This window comes from Salvelinus namaycush, chromosome 2 (assembly GCF_016432855.1).
Source record: "Salvelinus namaycush isolate Seneca chromosome 2, SaNama_1.0, whole genome shotgun sequence".
Classification (NCBI taxonomy): domain Eukaryota; kingdom Metazoa; phylum Chordata; class Actinopteri; order Salmoniformes; family Salmonidae; genus Salvelinus; species Salvelinus namaycush.
Window position 1 is genome coordinate 66,494,336 of NC_052308.1, and position 23,597 is coordinate 66,517,932.

At 44.7% G+C, this 23,597-nt stretch overlaps 1 protein-coding gene across 1 annotated transcript in view; it reads left to right on the forward strand.

The window, feature by feature from the left end:
* Nucleotides 1-23,177, forward strand: part of LOC120023029 (rhomboid-related protein 3-like) — a 52,161-nt gene extending 28,984 nt beyond the window's left edge. The window contains exons 3-9 of the mRNA XM_038966982.1: nt 4,077-4,241; nt 6,483-6,710; nt 7,204-7,352; nt 13,641-13,753; nt 21,296-21,396; nt 22,310-22,370; nt 22,906-23,177. Coding sequence (XP_038822910.1) covers nt 4,077-4,241; nt 6,483-6,710; nt 7,204-7,352; nt 13,641-13,753; nt 21,296-21,396; nt 22,310-22,370; nt 22,906-23,177 — 1,089 coding nt within the window. The remainder of the gene's footprint in view (nt 1-4,076; nt 4,242-6,482; nt 6,711-7,203; nt 7,353-13,640; nt 13,754-21,295; nt 21,397-22,309; nt 22,371-22,905) is intronic.
* Nucleotides 23,178-23,597: the final 420 nt, after the last annotated feature.

A 23,597-nucleotide genomic window follows, 5' to 3' on the forward strand; every position in this document is an offset into this window, starting at 1 on the left:
TGAATGTAGGCTAAAATGGGGTTTGGGCTGGGTTGTATTGTGGGGGGGGCTGAGAACAGGGGGTTTAGGGGGGGCGGGGGGGTTCAGTATGGGACTGTAATCCGTCAGAGGGGTAAACAAGCTCTCATTCTGGACCAGACAGTCTGGTAGATACAGACAGAGAGCAGTGGGACTAGACTAGACACACAGACAGTAGTCTCTTATGACACTATTAACTGGCGAACACGCGTGAGATATGGTTCTGGGATTACAGGGAGGTTGTGTGTGTGTGTGTGTGTGTGTGTGTGTGTGTGTGTGTGTGTGTGTGTGTGTGCGTGCGCGTGAGCATGGCATCAAGACCGATATAGTGTTGGAGTGTATGTGTGTTCACACAGTCTCCAGTGTGTGAAATCTGAGTTAATGTGGTCGATTTCAACTTATTTATTTAGCGCCAACCCAGTCTTTATAGTTATCAATGATCATTTAACCAAAATGCTCCAACCATATTGCAGCATCTTTAAACGATGACTTTTGGAATCACCATAAGAAAGGACTCTATGAGAGTCAACTGTCATCTCTCAGTTGTTGTTCTGAAGAGCAGAATGGAACAGCCCTTCATGCCCACCTGCCATTCTATTGCCATAGAAATGGAATCGAATCAAATCCAGTTGTATTAATCACATGCGCCGAATACAACTGGTGTACAGTGAAATGCTTGCTTCCGAGTTTTTACCAACGATGCAGAGTTTAAAAATGTAATAGTCAAATAAAATAAAATACACAAGAATGTAGCTATATACAGGGAGTATCATTACCAGATCAATGTGGAGCTATATACAGGGAGTATCAGTACCAGATCAATGTGGAGCTATATACAGGGAGTATCAGTACCAGATCAATGTGGAGCTATATACAGGGAGTACCAGTACCAGATCAATGTGGAGCTATATACAGGGAGTATCAGTACCAGATCAATGTGGAGCTATATACAGGGAGTATCAGTACCAGATCAATGTGGAGCTATATACAGGGAGTATCAGTACCAGATCAATGTGGAGCTATATACAGGGAGTACCAGTACCAGATCAATGTGGAGCTATATACAGGGAGTATCAGTACCAGATCAATGTGGAGCTATATACAGGGAGTATCAGTACCAGATCAATGTGGAGCTATATACAGGGAGTATCAGTACCAGATCAATGTGGAGCTATATACAGGGAGTATCAGTACCAGATCAATGTGGAGCTATATACAGGGAGTACCAGTACCAGATCAATGTGGAGCTATATACAGGGAGTATCAGTACCAGATCAATGTGGAGCTATATACAGGGAGTATCAGTACCAGATCAATGTGGAGCTATATACAGGGAGTATCAGTACCAGATCAATGTGGAGCTATATACAGGGAGTACCAGTACCAGATCAATGTGGAGCTATATACAGGGAGTATCAGTACCAGATCAATGTGGAGCTATATACAGGGAGTATCAGTACCAGATCAATGTGGAGCTATATACAGGGAGTATCAGTACCAGATCAATGTGGAGCTATATACAGGGAGTATCAGTACCAGATCAATGTGGAGCTATATACAGGGAGTATCAGTACCAGATCAATGTGGAGCTATATACAGGGAGTATCAGTACCAGATCAATGTGGAGCTATATACAGGGAGTACCAGTACCAGATCAATGTATAGCTATATACAGGGAGTACCAGTACCAGATCAATGTAAAGTGACTAGGCATCAGGATAGATAATAATAAGGTATTTGAGGCAGATATGTACATGAAGGCAGGGTAAAGTGACTAGGTATCAGGATAGGTAATACTAAGGTATTTGGGGTAGATATGTACATGAAGGCAGGGTAAAGTGACTAGGCATCAGGATAGATGATAATGAGGTATTTGAGGTAGATATGTACATGAAGGCAGGGTAAAGTGACTAGGCATCAGGATAGATGATAATGAGGTATTTGAGGTAGATATGTACATGAAGGCAGGGTAAAGTGACTAGGCATCAGGCTAGATAATAATGAGGTATTTGAGGTAGATATGTACATGAAGGCAGGGTAAATTGACTAGGCATCAGGATAGATAATAATGAGGTATTTGAGGTAGATATGTACATGAAGGCAGGGTAAAGTGACTAGGCATCAGGCTAGATAATAATGAGGTATTTGAGGTAGATATGTACATGAAGGCAGGGTAAAGTGACTAGGCATCAGGATAGATAATAATGAGGTATTTGAGGTAGATATGTACATGAAGGCAGGGTAAAGTGACTAGGCATCAGGATAGATAATAATGAGGTATTTGAGGTAGATATGTACATGAAGGCAGGGTAAAGTTACTAGGCATCAGGATAGATAATAAGATAATAATAATAACAATAAGAGTAAAACAAAGAACAGAGTGGCAGCAGCAAATGAGGAGTGTAAAAGTGTGTGCAGCATGTGTGTTTGTGTTGTGTCTGTATGGATGTGTGTGTGTGGGTATGTAGTGTTTGAATGTGTGAGGGATTTATGTGGGAGTGACAGTGTAGTGTGAGTGAGTGAGTGTGTATATGGTGTGTATATAAAGTCTAGTGAGTGTGTGTAGGGTCAGTGCAAGATAGAGTCAGAGCAGACAGTTCAGGTACAATTCATTGATATTCATCAGTCTGGCTATTTAGCAGTCTATTGGCTTGGGGGTAGAAGCTGTCTCTTGATCCGAGAGCCAATGTTCCTGTACCATTTGCCGGACGGTAGCAGAGTGAACAGTCTATGACTTGGGAGGCTGGAGTCTGGCAATTTTTCGAGCCTTCTTCTGACACCGCCTGATATAGAGGTCCTGGATGGCAGGGATCTCGGCCCCAGTGATGTACTGACCTGTCTAATAAGTAGAAGGAGAATCCCCATTCAAGTCAATGGTCTGTGATGTTATTTCTATGGCCTCTGCCTGTCTTCCGTTGTGCTGCCTGCCAAACGTGGCACATGAAGAAGTCTGAGGCTTTGCTCAGGGCGATGGAATTAGATTCACTGCTCATTTAGTCTGTATGTCACACACACACACACACACTATACGCACGACAGCTGTATTCTGACCCTATTCACAAACGACCTGACATTCAAATCAAACACAAGCACATCGAGGAATAGAAGAGGACTCAAATCCAGGCCATTTTACAGTGCGTTGAACAGACACATCTGAAGTCTAAAGTGACTCCATTCAATTCAGTTTGAGTTCCATTGGAATTACTATCACTCATAGCAGAGAGGATTGAGGTAATGTGTAAGAATGTTTGCTCATATAACATTTGGTATGAGAAAAAGCTATTGATACTGTTCTCTTTGATTCACTGATGCAGTCACTGTGCTATGTATGTGTCATTGGTGAGAGAGAAAGAACTAAGGAGTGAGTGTGAAGAATTCCTAGTGTGGGATGTCTGGCACTTGCTTCTGCTGAATGTGAGAGACTGTTGTGTGGGTGGAGCCAAGGACTTGTGACCCTTGGAAGTGCTTAGTGGGTAGTAGGGGAAAGGCCATGATTTAGACGACCAGGATGTAATTGGTCAGATAGATACAATTTCACTTTATTTAAAGTGCATCTAAACGTTTCAGGACACTTGACAGTCTAATGGAATACACAACACTAGCTAACTTCTTTAAAGTGTGGATATTCTCAGAAGTTATTGGCTCTTTACTCAGCTACTGAATGTGATTAATGAAAATAATAAATGAAACAAAATGGCCGTTGGTGAGATGAGCTATTCGGGCTCATTTAAATTCTTTACAAAGTAGCTCAAACTATGAACAAAATGTTATTTTATAGCTTTTTGGCTTGTTTTCTTTTGTGTCAGTGTTGAATGTTTGGTACAAGGCTGTACTGTGAGATTATATACTGACTTAACTTATAATTCACTTGTGATAATAACCTTTGTGTGTCTCTATGCGATAAGGCTTGTGTGTATGTGCATTGTGCCTTTTGTAAATGTGCTTTGTTTGACTACATCTGTCAAGTCTCTTGTGTGCGCGTGCGTGTATGTCTATGTCCTTGTCTCTGTGTTTATCTACAGACCTTCTAACCATATGCCTCTCCTTGTGTGTTCCAGTTCGACTCAGAGAGTTCAGGATTCATCAGTACAGAGCGGTTCAGGGACCTGCTGGCGGCCCACGGCTCGGAGCTGGACCCTCACAAGCTGGAGGTTCTACTGGCCCTCGCCGACGGCAACGCAGACGGAAAGATCTGCTACCAGGACTTTGTCAACCTGGTGAGAGTCCCGAGTCACTTCATGTTAACATAGTAACTGATAGTAGTGATTGTATAAGCATAACATTGATTATACTGTACACCGATTGGTCATGTTGAGACATATAGTTGAGAGGAAGTGGTCTTATGATATCAACCCTCTATAAAGGCATCTACACCACTATCATCCTTCTACTCACCCAGGTCTCCATGGACATTCCACGGTATTAGACAACACAGCTTGGTCTAAATTGGCAATTTCACGCGTCGTCTAGCATCTGTTGTGTTTCAGGTGAGAGGTTGAACTCTTGACCCTGGACGGTGAAGTCATCTGGAGAAATATTCAATTGTTTGGAAATGTGAAAAGTTGTGGCCGGTAGGGGGTGTGTTTGTGAAGGTTCCCCAACTCTCCCCTCTCAATTTCCATTTCTCCTATTCTCTCATTTGTCTCCTCCGCTTCCTTCAAAGCTGTCCATTGTCTTGTACAGTGGGCTGAGAATGGGCCTGTGGGAACTTGTGAAAGAGGATCTTTGATTGGTCGGTCCAGGTCATGTGACAGGTCAAAGGTCAAGGCGAGGTACTGGAAGTGGGACAGAGAGGAATGAGGAACATGTTGTCAAGTGATATGTGTGTGCGTGTGTGTATGAATGTGTGTGTGTTGGGGGGTGTGGCTGCTATTGTTACCCACAAAGACCGCCCCTCACCCCCGTGGCTTTCACATTCACTGGAACCACAACAGAAGCCAAGTAGGATGAGGGAAGGATAGATGGAGAGAGGGAGGAGGAGGACAAGAGGGAGTGGAAGACAGAGACAGGCTTGCTGGGGTTTATTTGCAGTTCCATCTTTACTTTGCACAGCTGCCTATTCCATAAAGCTGTCAGCGTGATTGGGAGTTATTGCCTCGCTCTCTCTTTTCTCTCTTTTCTCTCTTTCTACTTTTCCTTCTCTCTCTCTTATCTCTCTCGCTCTCTTTATCTCCCTGCCCCTTCTGTCCCTCTCCCTCCCTCTCCTCTCTCTCCCTCTCTTCCTCTCGCTCCTCTCCCTGACAGCATCTCCCAGTATAACAGTAGATTGTCCCTGGTCCCACAGTCCTTCTTGGATGAATACCAATCTCTCTCTACCCTGCTCTCTTCTTCACTGTCGGTGAATAGATAGAACGTCACTCCCTTTCTCTCTCTTTAGATTGAAAATAAGAGGAGAAGAATCGCCCCAGCACTGCTGGAAGAAAGAAGAGTGTGTCTTTATGCGGTTGGGCCACGTGGGGTGACCTGGAGAGGAATGTGTGTGTTTGGGCGTGTGCGCACGGGTCCATTGTCTTGTACAGTGGGTGCGTGTGTGTGGTGCAGAATGTGTATGTTTGGTACCGTTTGATCCCACTCTCTGTTGGCTTTGGGCTGGGAGTGGCCATGGTAACCTACAGTCATGAAGAATCCCACACTATCTCTTGACTGCAATCAAGACTCACATAATTGGAGATCTGTTCAATTTGAATGGTCATTATAGATTGAAGAATGGTGCTATTGTAAACTACTTTTAGGATCGGAGAGAGAAAGAGAGAGAAAGAGAGAGAGAGAAATGTGTGAATGAGAGAGAGCGAGAGAGAGAGAGAGAGAACGAGAGAGATGGGAATCAGAGGGAGAGGAATCAGGGAGGGAGAGAGAGAGAGAGGTCCACATTCCATGTTCTATAGGAGGACCATGAATATTGCTGATCTGGGTAGAAGGGCTGCGTTGTCAGGCAGCTGCCGCCAGTACTTGGGACGAGGAGAAGGGCTCAGCGGTTGCTAGGTGCTGACGGAGGCATTCTGTTGCTGGGGCGAGGTGGGAGGGTATGGCAGCGTGGTTGCTGTCACAGTGGGATGAAGGATGGGGGGGCTCACGACTTAGGGGAGCTATGACAACACAATTGGGTGTTGTAGGGAAGCCAATAGTGTCAAGACCTGTATGGCTGGAATTTCTCCTAATTGAAAATAGACAATTATTTTATGGCCATGTTTCTATGAAGTTTCTGTCGCTCACATAACAGAACTAAATTACTTATTGCAATGAAAGTCTCACTGAATGGTCTGACTGTCAATGAAGCCTGACCTGCAGATGGACACTGGGTATTTGATTATGTATTTTGACTGACATCTGCACATGTGCTCATAACAGTCTCACTCTCTCCATCTCTCTCTCTCTCTTTCTCCATTCCTCTCTCTCCCCTCTCCCATCCCTCCCTCTCTATAAATCTCTCTCTACTTCTCTCTCTCCCCCCCTCTCCCTGCTAGATGTCCAACAAGCGCAGCAACAGCTTCCGGCGGGCCATCCTCCAGGGAAGTCGTCAGTTGAAAGGGGCCGGGGCCCTGGGGGAGGAGGTGGGTCTGGGTTTGTCCCAGAGGCTGGTGAGGCACATCGCCTACGAGACCCTGCCCCGGGAGATCGACAGGAAGTGGTACTTCGACAGCTACACCTGCTGCCCACCACCCTGGCTCATCCTGGCTATCACCATCGCTGAGGTAACGTTTCGCTCATGGATGGGTAAATCCTAAATTCTACTTCAGTCAAATTTCCCTTAGTCATGCATGAATGTCAATGGGAGACAAAGTGAATATTCGACTGAAGTGTAAAGTTAGGACGTGCCCCTGAGAGATTTAGGGCGTAGGTTCTTCAAGCATCTCTGATGAGGGTTTGATGCTATAAAGTATTGGTTTTGATAACAAAGAGAACTTCTGTTTTCAAGAGAGGGTGAATTGCCTTTTGTACAGTTGGTCTTTCTTTTCTTCTAACTTGGTAGGACTGGGAGATAGCAACAGTATCATTTATCTTTTGCCCTTGGTGTCAACTCTCCATCGAGATAAGCCTTTGAAATCAGTCTAGACTACTGTGAAACGCTACATTCTTCATGGAGACAGCCTAAATATCTCTGTGAAAACTAAAACGTATCTCTTAGCCTAGTACCCAGGCTAGATCTTATATTCCTCAACGATAACTTCCCCTCCCGTCCTCTAGGTGGCAGTGTTCATGTACTATGGCCTGCAGTTGGACCGCTGGGTGCTGCAGGTGTCCAGTCCCCACTTCCTGAGGGGCCCACTGCCATACCACCCCCAGCTACGGATTCAGGCCTGGAGATACCTCAGCTACGCCTTCATGCACGCAGGGTGGGTACCTAGCTTGGCTCGGGGAGGGTAAGACTATGCCCTCCTATAATCAGACTATGTTCAAATATACATACTTGCATACTACTTAGTATTTGGTGATGTATTGACCGTGCATGTTAATGCTAAGTATGAATATTGGGACGGTCTGATCAAATCAAATCAAATGTATTTATAAAGCCCTTCTTACATCAGCTGACATCTCAAAGTGCTGTACAGAAACCCAGCCTAAAACCCCAAACAACAAGCAATGCAGGTGTAGAAGCACGGTGGCTAGGAAAAACTCCCTAGAAAGGTCAGAACCTAGGAAGAAACCTAGATAGGATCCAGGCTATGAGGGGTGACCAGTCCTCTTCTGGCTGTGCCGGGTGGAGATTATAACAGAACATGGCCAAGATGTTCAAATGTTCATAGATGACCAGCAGGGTCAAATAATAATAATCACAGTGGTTGTCGAGGGTGCAACAGGTCAGCACCTCAGGAGTAAATGTCAGTTGGCTTTTCATAGCCGATCATTCAGAGTATCTCTACCGCTCCTGCTGTCTCTAGAGAGTTGAAAACAGCAGGTCTGGGACAGGTAGCATGTCCGGTGAACAGGTCAGGGTTCCATAGCCGCAGGCAGAACAGTTGAAACTGGAGCAGCAGCACAGCCAGGTGGACTGGGGACAGCAAGGAGTCATCAGGCCAGGTAGTCCTGAGGCATGGTCCTAGTGCTCAGGTCCTCCGAGAGAGAGAGAGAAAGAAAGAAAGGAAGAGAGAGAGAATTAGAGAAAGCACACTTAAATTCACACAGGACACCGGATAAGACAGGAGAAATACTCCAGATATAACAGACTGACCCTAGCCCTCCGACACATAAACTACTGCAGCATAAATACTGGAGACTGAGACAGGAGGGGTCGGGAGACACTGTGACCCCATCCGACGGTACTCCCGGACAGGGCCAAACATACGGGATATAACCCCACCCACTTTGCCAAAGCACAGCCCCCACACCACTAGAGGATATCTTCAACCACCAACTTACCATCCTGAGACAAGGCCGAGTATAGCCCACAAAGATCTCCGCCGCGGCACAACCCAAGGGGGGGCGCCAACCCAGACAGGAAGATCACGTCAGTGACTCAACCCACTCAAGTGACGCACCCCACCTAGGGACGGCATGGAAGAACACCAGTAAGCCAGTGACTCAGCCCCTGTAATAGGGTTGGAGGCAGAGAATCCCAGCGGAGAGAGGGGAACCGGCTAGGCAGAGACAGCAAGGGCGGTTCGTTGCTCCAGTGCCTTTCCATTCACCTTCACACTCCTGGGTCAGACTACACTCAATCATAGGACTTACTGAAGAGATGAGTCTTCAATAAAGACTTAAAGGTTGAGACCGAGTCTGCGTCTCTCACATGGGTAGGCAGACCATTCCATAAAAATGGAGCTCTATAGGAGAAAGCCCTGCCTCCAGCTGTTTGCTTAGAAATTCTAGGGACAGTAAGAAGGCCTGCGTCTTGTGACCGTAGTGTACGTGTAGGTATGTACGGCAAGACCAAATTGGAAGATAGGTAGGAGCAAGCCCATGTAATTCTTTGTAGGTTAGCAGTAAAACCGTGAAATCAGCCCTTGCCTTAACTGGAAGCCAGTGTACAGAGGCTAGCACTGGAGTAATATGATCAAATTTTTGGGTTCTAGTCAAGATTCTAGAAGCCGTGTTTAGCACTAACTGAAGTTTATTTAGTGCTTTATCCGGGTAGCCGGAAAGTAGAGCATTGCAGTAGTCTAACCTAGAAGTGACAAAAGCATGGACATTTTCAGATTTTTGCAATGTTACGTAGATGGAAAAAAGCTGTCCTTGAAACAGACTTGATATATTCGTCAAAAGAGAGATCAGGGTCCAGAGTAACGCCGAGACAACTCAACTATTTGAGGCAACTGTACAACCATCAAGATTAATTGTCAGATTCAACAGAAGATCTCTTTGTTTCTTGGGACCTAGAACAAGCATCTCTGTTTTATCCGAGTTTTAAAGTAGAACATTTGCAGCCATCCACTTGATTAGCCCTCCCCAGGGGCAGACTGGCTATCTGGCATTTTGGGTAAATGTAAGATGGGCTGGTCCATTTTTAGCCCCGTGGACCTGTAACTTGGGTTTTTGCACAAAATGATCATTATCTGGATAATAATGGGGGCCTCAAGCAAAAAAAATTGCCAGTGTGTTAAAAATGCTAGGGCCGATTTCTGGTCCCAGTCTGCCCCTGGCCCTCCCCGAATCCTAACCTCTAACGTTTGTCAATCAAGTCCTGGATGATCGTGTCAAAGTCATATACAGTTCTGCAGTGCATTTGGAAAGTATTCAGACCACTTGACTGTTTCTACATTTTGATACGTTACAGCCTTATTCTAAAATGGATTAAATCGTTTTTCCCCCTCATCAATCTACACACAATATCCCATAATGACAATGCAAAAACCTGTTTTTCGAAATTTTTGCCAATGTATAAAAAAAAACTGGAAATATGACATTTACATAAGTATTCAGACCCTTTACTCAGTACTTTGTTGACGCATCTTTGGCAGCGATTACAGCCTCAAGTCTTCTTGGGTATGACGCTACAAGCTTGACACACCTGTATTTGGGGAGTTTCTCCCATTCTTCTCTGCACATCCTCTCAAGCTCTGTCAGGTTGGATGGGGAGCGTCGCTGCACAGCTATTTTCAGGTCTCTCCAGAGATGTTCGGTCGGGTTCAAGTCCTGGCTCTGGCTGGGCCACTCAGGGACATTCAGAGACTTGTCCCAAAGCCATTCCTGCATTGTCTTGGCTGTGTGCTTAGGGTGGTTGTCCTGTGAACCTTTGCCCCAGTCTGAGGTCTTGAGCGTTCTGAAGCAGGTTTTCATCAAGGATCTCTCTGTACTTTGCTCTGTTCATCTTTCCCTTGATCCTGACAAGTCTCCCAGTCTGTGCCGCTGAAAAACATCCCCACAGCATGATGCTGCCACCACCATGCTTCATCGTAGGGATGGTGCCAGGTTTCCTCCAGACGTGATGCTTGGCATTCAGGCCAAAGAGTTCAATCTTGGTTTCATCAGACCAGAGAATCTTGTTTCCCATAGTCTGAGAGTCCTTTAGGTGCCTTTTGGCAAACTCCAAGAGGGCTGTCATGTGCCATTTACAGAGGAATGGCTTCTGTCTGGCCACTCTACCATAAAGGCCTGATTGGTGGATTGCTGCAGAGATGGTTGTCCTCCACAGAAGAACTCTAGAGCTCGGGTTCTTGGTCACCTCCCTGACCAATGCCCTTCTCCCTTCATTGCTCAGTTTGGCTGGGAGGCCAGCTCTAGGAAGAGTCTTGGTGCTTCCAAACTTCTTCCATATAAGAATGATGGAGTCCACTGTGTTCTTGGGGAACGTCAACGCTGCAGAAATGTTTTGGTACCTTTCCCCAGATCTGTGCCTTGTAGAAACATCTCAAGGATGATCAATGGAAAAAGGATGCACCTGAGCTCTATTTCGAGTCTCATAGCAAATGGTCTGAATACTTATGTAAATAAGGTATTTCTGTTTTTTATGTTTAATACATTTGCAAAAATGTTTTTGCTTTGTCATTATGGGGTATTGTGTGTAGATGAATGAGGGGAAAAAATATTTAATCAATTTTAGATTAAGGTTGTAACGTAACAAAATGTGGAAAAAGTCAAGGAGTCTGATTACTTTCCGAATGCACTGTACATACATTGTCATATCTACTCTATGGCTCTGTAGAGCAGTGTTTCTCAATCTATTCCTGGATGTGTGTGTGTCATGATATCACTTAAGTATCAGCTGTCTCCTTTCCAAATGATTATGCTCCCATGATCATACCCTGATAAAGACAGCTTGTCTGTCGAAACCTTGGATATTAGGTTATTAAATTATTGCACCTGAGCTCCTAGTGTGCGGCTCTACTTTAATTTTTAAGCGTTTTACTCCCCTAGCCAGCACCTCGCCTAAATAGGTGTACGTTTCTTTCACCTCTAGATTATGCTCCCACACACACCACATCGGCCTCCTCATGAGAGCACATGGTCGTGGCAAGCCATCCATTATGAAACACACACACGCACACAGCTCTGAGAGAGGCGGAGGCTGCTGGGAATTTAACCAAATATCTAATGTCCCAAAGCTCTGACTCTCTATCAGCAGTGTGTGTAGGAGAGGTCATTCAGTGTTGTGACTGCCACACACACACACAGAATCCACTCACGTGTCCTTTATGCCCACAGGGCCTGTACTCAGCACTGACACATGTGGGTGCCACAGCAGAATCCAAAACACATAAGTTCCCCTAGTTCTCCCTCTCTCTCTCCCAGCTTAGTGGACATACTTTAACCATGTCATTTATACCATAGCGACGATAGCATGCCAAAACCAGGCCCCCCAAAAAACAGTGTGTGTCAGCCTCAGATATTATGAACACATTGGTTTAAAACCCCTACAGCGGATGTATCCATAGAAACAAATCCCCAAACAGAATAAAAGCTATGAGTTGTTTTGTTGAAGCAGACAAGAGCCCTCATGCTGTAGTGAGAGAATGAGACAATCATTCTAGTTGACAATGAGACAAGGGCGATATTGATTGGCTTGTGGAGAAGCAAGGCCCTGTCCAAATACAGAAGGACGTTCCACTGGAGATTAAAAGGACTATTCATTTTCCAGCGCTAACCAGTCCCAGAGGGATGCTTCCGCACACACACACACACACACACACACACACACACACACACACACACACACACACACACACACACACACACACACACACACACACACACACACACACACACACACACACACACACACACACACACGTTCCTATGAGAAGACATCCCGTTGTCTCATAACAATGGCACAGACAAATACATGGATCACTGTCATTCTCTAGACAACCACAAAGGAAAACAAAGAACGCAATGCTGTTTTCACTGAGCTGCTGTACAGTACACTCAATGCCAGCTTAAAGGCGGGAAAATAAGCCAAATCCTGCTTTTATGTTGATGAAAACACAAGGAGTTAAGCAGCCAAAACGTGGTCAAACAGAGGGGCGGTTCAAATCATAAGTGGCTGGGAAACGGCTTAGTCTTTGGTCAATGGTAACCTACTAAAGTTGTCCTAGACCCCCTAAAAACAATTACTAAAATAATACAAATGAAACAAGTTGTCCTAGACCTACCAGACAGAGCAGCTAGTTCCTACCTGTAAGGGTTAGTGGAGTGTTGTCCTGTGCTGTTTCTGGGCTGATATGTGCATTCTGTTTGTGTTGTTGTCGAGGGGTGTAATATGTTGGACTTATCACAGTCAGACAGGTCACTACACGGCCGGTCAGATAGATAGATGGAGAGGAGGGACACTGCCAAAGCCTGTTAGGGATCCTGCATCATCGTTGCAGGATCCCTAACGACGCATCAAATGTGTCAACTGCCAGCACATGGCAGCAGGAGCCAAGCAATGCTGGATCAATACTGAGACATCATCTACAAAAGGTTTACAGGAGGTTTATTGGTGTGTTCTCGGAATGTTGATGCACTAACACTAGAGCCAAAACCAGTGGATAGCACAGCTGCAATACAGTTGGCCTAGTTCGGATGTTGTAGTAAAGCCTACATGCTAACCTCTTTCCCTCCAGAAGCATATTATCCCCAGTCACCATTGGTCCTTAGTCATGTGTTGTTGTTGATAATGGCGGTATGAGCTGCTTCCTAGAGCTACTGTAAGTCCCCCCAGGAGAGACTATTACAGTATGTTCACTGGATAATCAATCTATGTTAAATGTCTTACATGCTCTGTGGGCACGATTATCTTTCAGCAACACATTGCCATCCCTCCATCCATCCATCCCTCCCTCCCTCCATCCATCCATCACTTTCTACGCCCATCGAGTTGGGCTAATTTAATGACAACGAATTTAGTCTGGTGCTCATTGAGCGAGAGGTTACTGATATAGATTCAATTACTTTATGTCACTTACTCTCCTACAAACAGATTCTAAAAGCTATACAGGCATCCAATATAGGGACTTAAAAAAAAATGTCCGGCCCGTATTCATTGAACATCTCAGAGTAGGAATGCTGATCTTGGATCAGTTTGACCTTTTAGATCATAATGCATGAGATTCCATGAACAGGGGGACCTGATCCTAGATCAGGCCTCCTACTTCCAGGATTGAAACATTGCTCTACAGATAAAATAGATAATATGACCATAAACTGTATATGAGTGTGGATGCGTCCTGTCCTCTAACTGACGGTTGTGTGTTGTGACCCAGCAGGATAGAACACCTGGGTCTGAACATGGCCATGCAGCTGCTGGTGGGAGTCCCTCTTGAGATGGTCCATGGAGCGCTGAGGATAGGACTGGTCTACGTGTGTGGTGTACTGGCAGGTGAGTACTGGACTAGGGTACACACACACATGGCGCAGGTGCACACACACACACACACACACACACACACACACACACACACACACACACACACACACACACACACACACACACACACACACACACACACACACACACACACACACACACACACACACACACACACACACACACACACTCACTCACTCACTCACTCAACCCCCTGCTATCAGGCTTCACCCCACTGTGTTTGGATAACAGTCATTCAGAAAACACGTATGTCTGGGACAGATGGGCTTGTGTTCTGACAGGCTTTCTTGCTGAGCATCAATGTTCCCCCACCTGTCCAGAACAACAGAGAGAGCGGGAAGTGAATCATCTTAAAACACACTCCAGAGAGAGAGAGAGCGAGAATGGGGGAGCGAGAGCGTGAAGGAGGGATTGAGGGAGGGAGAGGGAGAGAGGGAGGGAGGGAGGTAAAGGAGAGAACGCAAGGGAGAGAGGGAGAGAGAGAGAGAGAGGGAGGGAGAGAGAGAGAGAGAGAGGGGGAGGGAGAGAGAGAGAGACTTGTCCATGTTCCATAGGAAGTCCATGAATATTGAGAGAGAGCAAAAGGACCAAGCCTCCTGGGATGTTATGCATCAGAGAGAGGAAGAGGACCAAGCCTCCTGGGATGTTATGCATCAGAGAGAGGAAGAGGACCAAGCCTCCTGGGATGTTATGCATCAGAGAGAGGAAGAGGACCAAGCCTACTGGGATGTTATGCATCAGAGAGAGAGGAAGAGGACCAAGCCTACTGGGATGTTATGCATCAGAGAAAGGAAGAGGACCAAGCCTACTGGGATGTTATGCATCAGAGAGAGGAAGAGGACCAAGCCTCCTAGGATGTTATGCATTAGAGAGAGGAAGAGGCTTTGAAGGCAAATGTCATCGCTAGCTCCCTAGTGACATTAGTTGCTAATGTCATTTGAGCGCCCAGCGCCCCTCTCTCCCTCTGCCCCTCTCCCTCCTCTCTCCCCTCTCCCCCCTGGCCCAGCGCGGCTTGGCTCAGTATGGCTCAGTGCTCACTAGATTACCATGTGACCATGGGGTATGTTCTACACTGCCTGCTCATCATGCAGTGTACATGAGGAGTGGAGCGATAATCCAGCTTTAGCTTGAATTACCTCTGGAGCCAAACAAACATTATCAGGGATTTCTGCCTGCTGCCCTCTGGAAACTAAATGCCCAGGAAACATTCAGAGTGGAAATATTTGGATGAAAATTGTTGATATTTAGCAAGGATATAACAGCCCTGTGGGTGGGTGGGAATAAACTGTAGAAGGGCAGGGGATTGCCAGCAGAGAGTGTAATTTTGTACCTTTATTTAACGAGGCAAGTCAATTACGAACAAATTCTTATTTACAATGGCGGCCTAACCCGGACAGCGCTGGGCCAATTGTGCGCCGCACTATGGAACTCCCTATCACGGCCGGTTGTGATACAGCCCGGGATTGAACCAGGGTCTGCAGTGACACCTCTAGCACTGAGTGCCTTAGACCGCTGTGCCACTAGGGAGCCCTATTCCGTGTGTGTGTGTAAAGTTTGTGTGTGTGTTTATTTTACATCGACGTGTGTATTGGTGGAGATAAATATTGTATATACTGTATGTATGAGGTTTTATATCTGGTTGTGTATGAAGATGGCTGTGTACACAGAAGCCTTTTGGCCCCAGCTGTGGTGGCCTGTAGCTAAAAAACCCTCCACACACACACACACACACACACACACACACACACACACACACACACACACACACACACACACACACACACACACACACACACACACACACACACGCGGTGGTGGTACTGAGAGGGCCACTGTCCCCACGGGAACCTGCTGGTTAATTAGATATCGAACCCACTGGAAGGAGGTGTGTGTGTGTGTGTGTGTGTGTGTGTGTGTGTGTGTGTGTGTGTGTGTGTGTAGGGAGGTTGTCTTCTGTGTTGTTTTGTCTGGGATAATGTTGTTATGGTGGAGAGAAGTGCTTAGCTGTACCAACAAGCTCAGGGTCAGAGGTCAAAAGGGACTCAGGTGTCCAATACTCAATATGGGCTTTTAAGGCTGTAATACAAATCAAATCAAATGTTATTTGTCACATGCCCCGAATACAACAGGTGTAGACCTTACAGTGAAATGCTTACTTACAAGCCCCTAACCAACAATGCAGTTTTAAGAAAATACCTAAAAAAATAATAAATAAAAGTAACAAAAAATTAAAGAGCAGCTGTAAAATAACACTAGTGAGACTATATACAGGGGGTACCGGTACAGAGTCAATGTGTGGAGGCACCGGTTAGTCGAGGTAATTGAGGTAATATGTAGATAAAGTTATTAAAGTGACTATGCATAGATAATAAACAGAGAGCAGCAGCAGCGTAAAAGAGGGGGGGGGGGCAATGCAAATAGTCAGTTAGAGAGACTCATGATCGAACGCAGGCACAAACAACAAAAACACATGTTTTACTATACTTGTTGGGACCTAAAATTGATTTCCATTCAAAATCCTATTTTCCTTAACCCCTAACTCTAACTCCTAACCCTTACCCTAATTTATACCATACCCTTAACCTAACCCCTAAGCCTAAAATATTTTTGTCCTCGTGGGGGCCGGCGAAATGTCCCCTTGTTTTACTACCCTTGTGGGGACTTTGGGGGATTTCCTGTATCCACTCTACCTGTCTCTGATGATGAGTAGCACTGATGCTGTGTAGATAATGTGGCCAAACGTAGTATTCCCTCATTGGCAGCAGGATTCATCTCTGTGTCCTAGTTTGGAAGTTTAACCAACAAACAAGATAGATGATACGTCAGTTTCTCACCCAACAACTGACCCAGAGGGCCTCCAGAGAGACTACAAAGGGAAGGAAGTCCTTTAGTGGGTGTGGGGGTTGTTACAGTGATAAAACAATCATATTAACAGAGATAATTGTGGTAATAATGGTCTTCCTATCTGTCTACACACACACACCTTGAGCAGAGGAACCAGGGTGGTGTGTGTTGTCTAACAGGTGTGTGTGTGTGTCTCTCTCTGTGTGTGTCTCTCTGTGTGTGTGTGTGTGTGTGTGTGTGTGTGTGTGTGTGTGTGTGTGTGTGTGTGTGTGTGTGTGTGTGTGTGTGTGTGTGTGTGTGTGTGTGTATTTCTCTCTTTCTCGCTATCTCGTGTGTGTGTGTGTGTGTGTGTGTGTGTGTGTGTGTGTGTGTGTGTGTGTGTGTGTGTGTGTGTGTGTGTGTGTGTGTGTCTCAGGAAACATGTAATCATCTGCTTAGATCTCCATTCAGTGATTGATGCTTAAATACATTTTAATTACACACACACCACCTCTGCTTTGATCTAAATGACACCTGGTAACAGCCTACTCCAGGAGGAGCACTAACTACTACAACTAGTTCAGGTATTTCAGATAATACAGTACATTCATACTTTTTAATTGATGATGTGATGTACTGTTAAACTTCTAAGTGATGATGTAGTGGCTGCTTGGTCTCAGTTTGTGTGTGTGTCTTCAGTGTCTCGTTGCGCTCTCTTTTAGTCTGACATACAGTACTTCCTCACTGTCCTCCTTAAAGGGATATTAATGTTACACTGAAAAAGGTAGATCCGATTTGTCCTTCATCTCCCTCAAATCACTGACAGAAAGGAACCGTTGTCAATGTGGGAATGGGGCTTCTGTTGTGTGTGTGTGTGTGTGTGTGTGTGTGTGTGTGTGTGTGTGTGTGTGTGTGTGTGTGTGTGTGTGTGTGTGTGTGTGTGTGTGTGTGTGTGTGTGTGTGTACATATGTACATGCATGTGTATTTGTATGACCTCACATATGCAGTGGGGTAAAGTACTTAATTAAAAATACTTTAAAGTACTACTTAAGTTGTTTTTGGGGGCGTATTTGTACTTTACTATTTATATTTTTATAATGTACTTTTTACTCCATACATTTTATCTGACACCCAACAGTCACATTTTGAATGATTAGCAGGACAGGAAAATGGTCCAATTCTCCCACTTATCAAGAGAACGTCCCTGGTCGTCCCTACTGTTTCTGGTCTGGCGGACTCACACATGCTTCATTTGTAAATGATGGCTGAGTGTTGGAGTGTGTTCCTGGCTATCCATAAATTACAAAAACAAGAAAATGGTGCCGTCTAGTTAGCTTAGTATAAGGAATGTGAAATGATTTATACTTTTACTTCTGATACTTAAGTATATATTTAACAATTACATTTACTTTTGATACTTAAGTATATTTAAAATCAAATACTTTTAGACTTTTACTCAAGTAGTATTTTACTTGATGACTTTTACTTTTACTCAAGTATGAAAATGGTACTTTTTCCACCACTGCATGTGTGTGTGTGGCTGGGCTCACCCCTGGCTGTTTTTCCAGAAATAGCAGCCTGATTTTGATGACTTATTATCGTATGGTGATTTAACCTTTTACTGCAGTGGGCTAAATCAGAGTCACACAGAGTGATTCTTGGTAGTCTTAAACAAATCTACTTTGAAACAAAAGTATACACCTCACACACATGGTTATGGGCTTAAAAAAGAGGACACCTGTACCATGTCAGATATAGAGTTGATTGTATTACATTTTGAGTTTGCATCCCAATAGTACACTTTATATACGTCGCAGAAGACTGAAATATAACAAAACTGTTTGAAATAGAAACACCGGATTTTCGGCGGGATTTTTGAAATAATGTTGATTTAATTATGAAAAATATGAATAACATTCCACCCATGAGGCCACTAGGTCATTTGACTGCAGGATAGGGCTACTGCTGTGAAGCTCCCATAGAGCGGACTCTTCATGACAGCAGCCATACCTACACACACACACACACACACACACACACACACACACACACACACACACACACACACACACACACACACACACACACACACACACACACACACACACACACACACACACACACACACACAGTGGAGATCATTCATCACCCCACATGTTCCCCAGTGCTGCGTAGGCAGGTGCGTCTCATGTAGTTATCATCCATAATTCAAGCAAGCCAGCCAATGGACGCAGAGCTAAGGAGTGGGGAGAATACACCCCTGGGGTATAGTGTGTGTGGGTCGGTGGGCGAGCGTGCGTGCGTGTACACTTGTGTGTGTTTGTGTGTGTCTGCGCACACATGCCTGCATATAGACTGTGTCAGAACTCCTTTGTCCACACACCTTCCTAGGGAACACTAGGAACTCTCTCTCTATGTGTAATTCAATACTCCCCCTCAGCAAGCAGTTCTCTATTGCTCTGGTTGTGTCTGTTGCTCGTGTTGTGTCTGTTGCTCTGGTTGTGTCTGTTGCTCTGGTTGTGTCTGTTGGTCCGGTTGTGTATGTTGCTCTGGTTGTGTATGTTGCTCTGGTTGTGTATGTTGCTCTGGTTGTTTCTGTTGCTCTGGTTGTGTCTGTTGCTCTGGTTGTGCCTGTTGCTCTGGTTGTGCCTGTTGCTCTGGTTGTGTCTGTTGCTCCGGTTGTGTATGTTGCTCTGGTTGTGTATGTTGCTCTGGTTGTGTATGTTGCTCTGGTTGTGTCTGTTGCTCTGGTTGTGTCTGTTGCTCTGGTTGTGCCTGTTGCTCTGGTTGTGTCTGTTGCTCTGGTTGTATTACACCAATTTTCACTGGGTATTCAATCTTTCACTTGCCCCATATTCACTCCTATCAATGCCTGGTTGACTCTTCTGTGAATGGGGTGAATTGGTGCCACGATGGTACCAGTGGTAAGCCCTATTCAGTGTGTCGTGTCTTTGGCTATGCCGGATTTAGTGATATGACATGCTATTCTATAAAATCCTTTCTCCGTAATTAATATTACCTGATTGAGATAATCATGTAAATGTAATTAACTAGAGAGTCGGGGCACCACGAAAGAATATTTATAGAGCTGTTATCTTCCGAATAAACTCTTAAAGACCTAGTAATATTTTACATCAATAACAGTCAATATTAATCGTCACCTTATTTCAGTCTCATCTGAAAGTTGTAAATTCTTGGTTATCTTCACGAACCCTGGCTAACAAGTTGAATCAGCAATACAAAATTGGGTTTAATTATTTATTTACTAAATACCTAACTAATCACACAGAATTACATATCCACAGAATGAATCATACCTTGATTACAAATTACGTCATAAAGGAAAACGTCCCTAGCGGGCGGAACAGATATGACAGCTGGTTACACAAAATAAAAGGGGCTGGGTTTGAGTGAAAGAGCGGAAAGACTGAGGAACTAAGGGTGAAGCTGTGCTTTCATAAATACAGTATCTTATGCATTCTAAATTACCGCCCATTTGGAAAAGGAAAATGCAACAAATATTTACTCTGAGCTGCGCTTCGGTAGGTTGGTGGTAGATGGAAGGCCGTGTTGCCCAACCTTTGTCCTTTGAAGAATGTCTCTGCTGGTAAATTGGATACATTGTAGTAACGTCGTTGTGTGGTAGACGGGATACTCTGTTCTTTCCTAATTTACGCTTGCAGCTGCTGTTGCTAGCTCAACGTCTAGGAGGTATCACTTCTGTAGTGAAGAAGAGTTCAAAGTTCATACCATTCGCAACCAAAGCTCACGCTGATGTTGGCTTAGTTCTGTAGTTGACAGGTTAGTCCTTTTAACGTATGGACCGTCGTCCTCACATCCTCGGAACAGGAGGTTACATTTTCGTCAAGGGCTTATATAGTGGAGGGAGAAAAGGGGTGTGTTTCATAATTTACAACCTATGTCTCTTCACGTGGGCGGGCCACTGAGTCGGGCCTAATTCACTCATGAAAACCCAATTCTCACATTTTAGAAGCTAAAATCACATTTCATCCCATCACGAATAATTTCATATTCAAATATTTAAATTGAACAACAATTCCATGTGAATCCGATAACTCTGATGTGTAGACTTTCCACTGTAGAGTTTGTCATTCTATCATTGATGAGAATGTCTCAGATGACAACCGAACTGACATCATATTCATTAAGTACCACCGCATATGTTCAATTGGTCGGATTACCAGAATATAGTTAATTTCCCCCCACCTTCTGATGTTCCCAGAATCTCTATGTTAACCAAGGGGTTTTCTAATGTCACATCAGTAGGGTAGAGAGAGGAAAAGGGGGGGAAGAGGTATTTATGACTGTCATAAACCTACCCCCAGGCCAACGTCATGACAAGTGTAACACCAAGAGTCTACTAACGGACCGTGTTGATACGTATTATTCTTAAAATTATCAATGGTTACTCATTGACCAATGTAAGCCTCTGTTTTTGCTTCAATACAGCGACAAAAAACATCAGGAGTGACTGCGTTCATATACAGTATCTACTGTTTCTACCTGTGAATGTTATTTATTTGAAGCTGCTCATTGAATCAATTATCATTATTCGAAGCAGCTCTGAGATACATTATAACGATGGATATGAATTGACATATTCAATATGAATTGCCCTATTGATACAGTGAATATGAAGGTGATTGATTATTTGATTGATTCTAACCTCTGACCTCTGACCCCGGCAGGCTCCCTTGCCGTCTCTGTCACTGATATGACTGCTCCGGTGGTGGGGTCGTCAGGAGGAGTCTACGCCCTGGTCTCAGCACACCTGGCCAACGTCGTCATGGTAAGGATGTGTGTGTGTGTGTGTGCGCGGGCGCGCCTGTGTCAGAGCAGCCCTTTTGTCGTGAGATGACTATCATGCTCAGACATACATCATGTGGCATCAAAGCAGGGCATTTTGGGGCCCAGCAGGTGCTCTGTCAGTCTATGGATTCCATACATTCCTGCCTTTCAGCTTTCCCATTTACAAAGAGTGGAAGGGTGTGTCGACTATCTAGTGTTGAAAGTGTGTGTGTGTGTGTGTTGCACGTGAGTGTGTGTGCACTGCATAGTGTTAAAGAGTGTAATTAGATAATTGTCATATAACTTGATTTTCTCCCATTCTGAGGCTGCATGTAAATTCACCTTTGACCTTAGCTGTGCTCTGATTGGTTCAATCCATGCATACTACCCTACAAGGTTATAACCTTAGAAGCAGGGGCCATAAGGCCATACTGCTGTCTATATAATTGGATGGTCCCTGTCATCGAATATTTACACCAGTGGGCCCTTTACAATCATCGGTGGTGCTTTCTCCTCTCAGACAAATTTCCTACAACAGCAAGAAAAGGGAGAAGGTCAAGGGTCATCACATGATATCTTTATTGGCTCTGAAAGCTATCATGGAAGGGGAAAGATATGTTATTGTTGTAATCTATGTGTCACTCTGAATGTTGACAGTTCTGTAAGTCGCTTTGGATATAGGTGTCTGTTACATTACTATCTTATGTAGGAAATGAAAGATGCTTAGTGTCATGGATTGTAGTATCATTATTAATAGGGCCAGGAGTTTTTCCTGGTCAGGTAACATGGTCAGGGACAAACCCAGGTCCATGTTATCTAACATGGGAAAACTCCTGGCCTGAATCATAAACCCTTTATCTTGCACTCTCTCTCACTCCTTTTCTCATCAACTCACTCTGCTCCTCTCTCCCCAGAACTGGTCGGGTATGAAATGTCAGTTTAAGCTGTTTCGGATGGCCATGGCTCTGGTCTGCAGTAAGTTTTTCTAAACTCTGAAGTTTCTCTATATTAACATCCTATCTGAGATACCCCAGTCAGTCCCTACACCACTGTGTGACTAGCCACAGCCTGCAGGTAACCAAAACCAACACGCGGTTCATTTGGATCATTAAAAAACAAAGTCGCTAGAGGGAACTCCGGTCTTGCGTACTGTTACAACAACCTTGCTCTTGACCTAGTTAGTACCGTGGTGGATGTAGGTTTGGAGACAGAAAGGGCCCTGTGGCTAGCAATAGAAGCTTAGAAAGAACATACCCACTCGTAAGATTAATGTGAGCAACAAGGACGGGTTTGTTGTGGTCTTAACCTTTATAGTACATAACCAACTTCTTATTTTTCACTTTAGTATAAGCATACACTTACAATTTGGCAAGTTACCATGATTTGTAAGAGATAAACATAGCAGTATTTACAATAAAATAAAAAATTAAAATAACAATATCACTTGTTCACTATGGAAACAGGACTATTACCAGCATTATGGTAACACTTCTCTCTCCACCCCCGTCAGTGAGTGTGGAGTTTGGCCGTGCCGTGTGGCTGCGGTTCTACCCGCCGGCCTTCCCGCCCTGCCCCAACCCCAGCTTTGTGGCCCACCTGGGGGGTGTGATGGTGGGGCTCACCCTGGGGGTTGTAGTCCTCCAGAACTACGAGCAGCGTCTCCAAGAGCAGTCTCTATTCTGGATCTTCTTCTCTGTCTACTTACTCTTTGTCCTCTGTGCTGTCTTCTGGAACGTCTTCGCCTACAGCCTGCTGGACGTCCGGCTCCCCCCAACGCTGTGAGCTCCAGAGGTGGCTACATGAGCTGCACCCCCCCCCCCCCCCCCCCAGGCCTCCGAACAAGACTGGTCTCAATAGTGCAGGGCTGCATGCTAAGCCAGTTGGGCTTTTCAGAGAAAACTGAGAGGGCCAACTACGTACCTCAGATCCAATGGAACATAACTATCTAGGCCCAAGACTTCAGAATTTGTATCTTCATTCTAGAGTACTGTATGGAACAGAGTATGGCGGCATCTCCTCTTAAACCCAATGGTGCCTATAACTGTAAGAAAGAGGTTAATATGACAGCTAGCTTCAATAAAGGACAATTTCATAGGGTTGGAGATTGTGATGATACACATGTCTTCAATCTTCAATACTATGAAATTAAGCTATGAAATGTTCCACTGTTGACATGTTACACTGTACTGAGTATCTGATGTG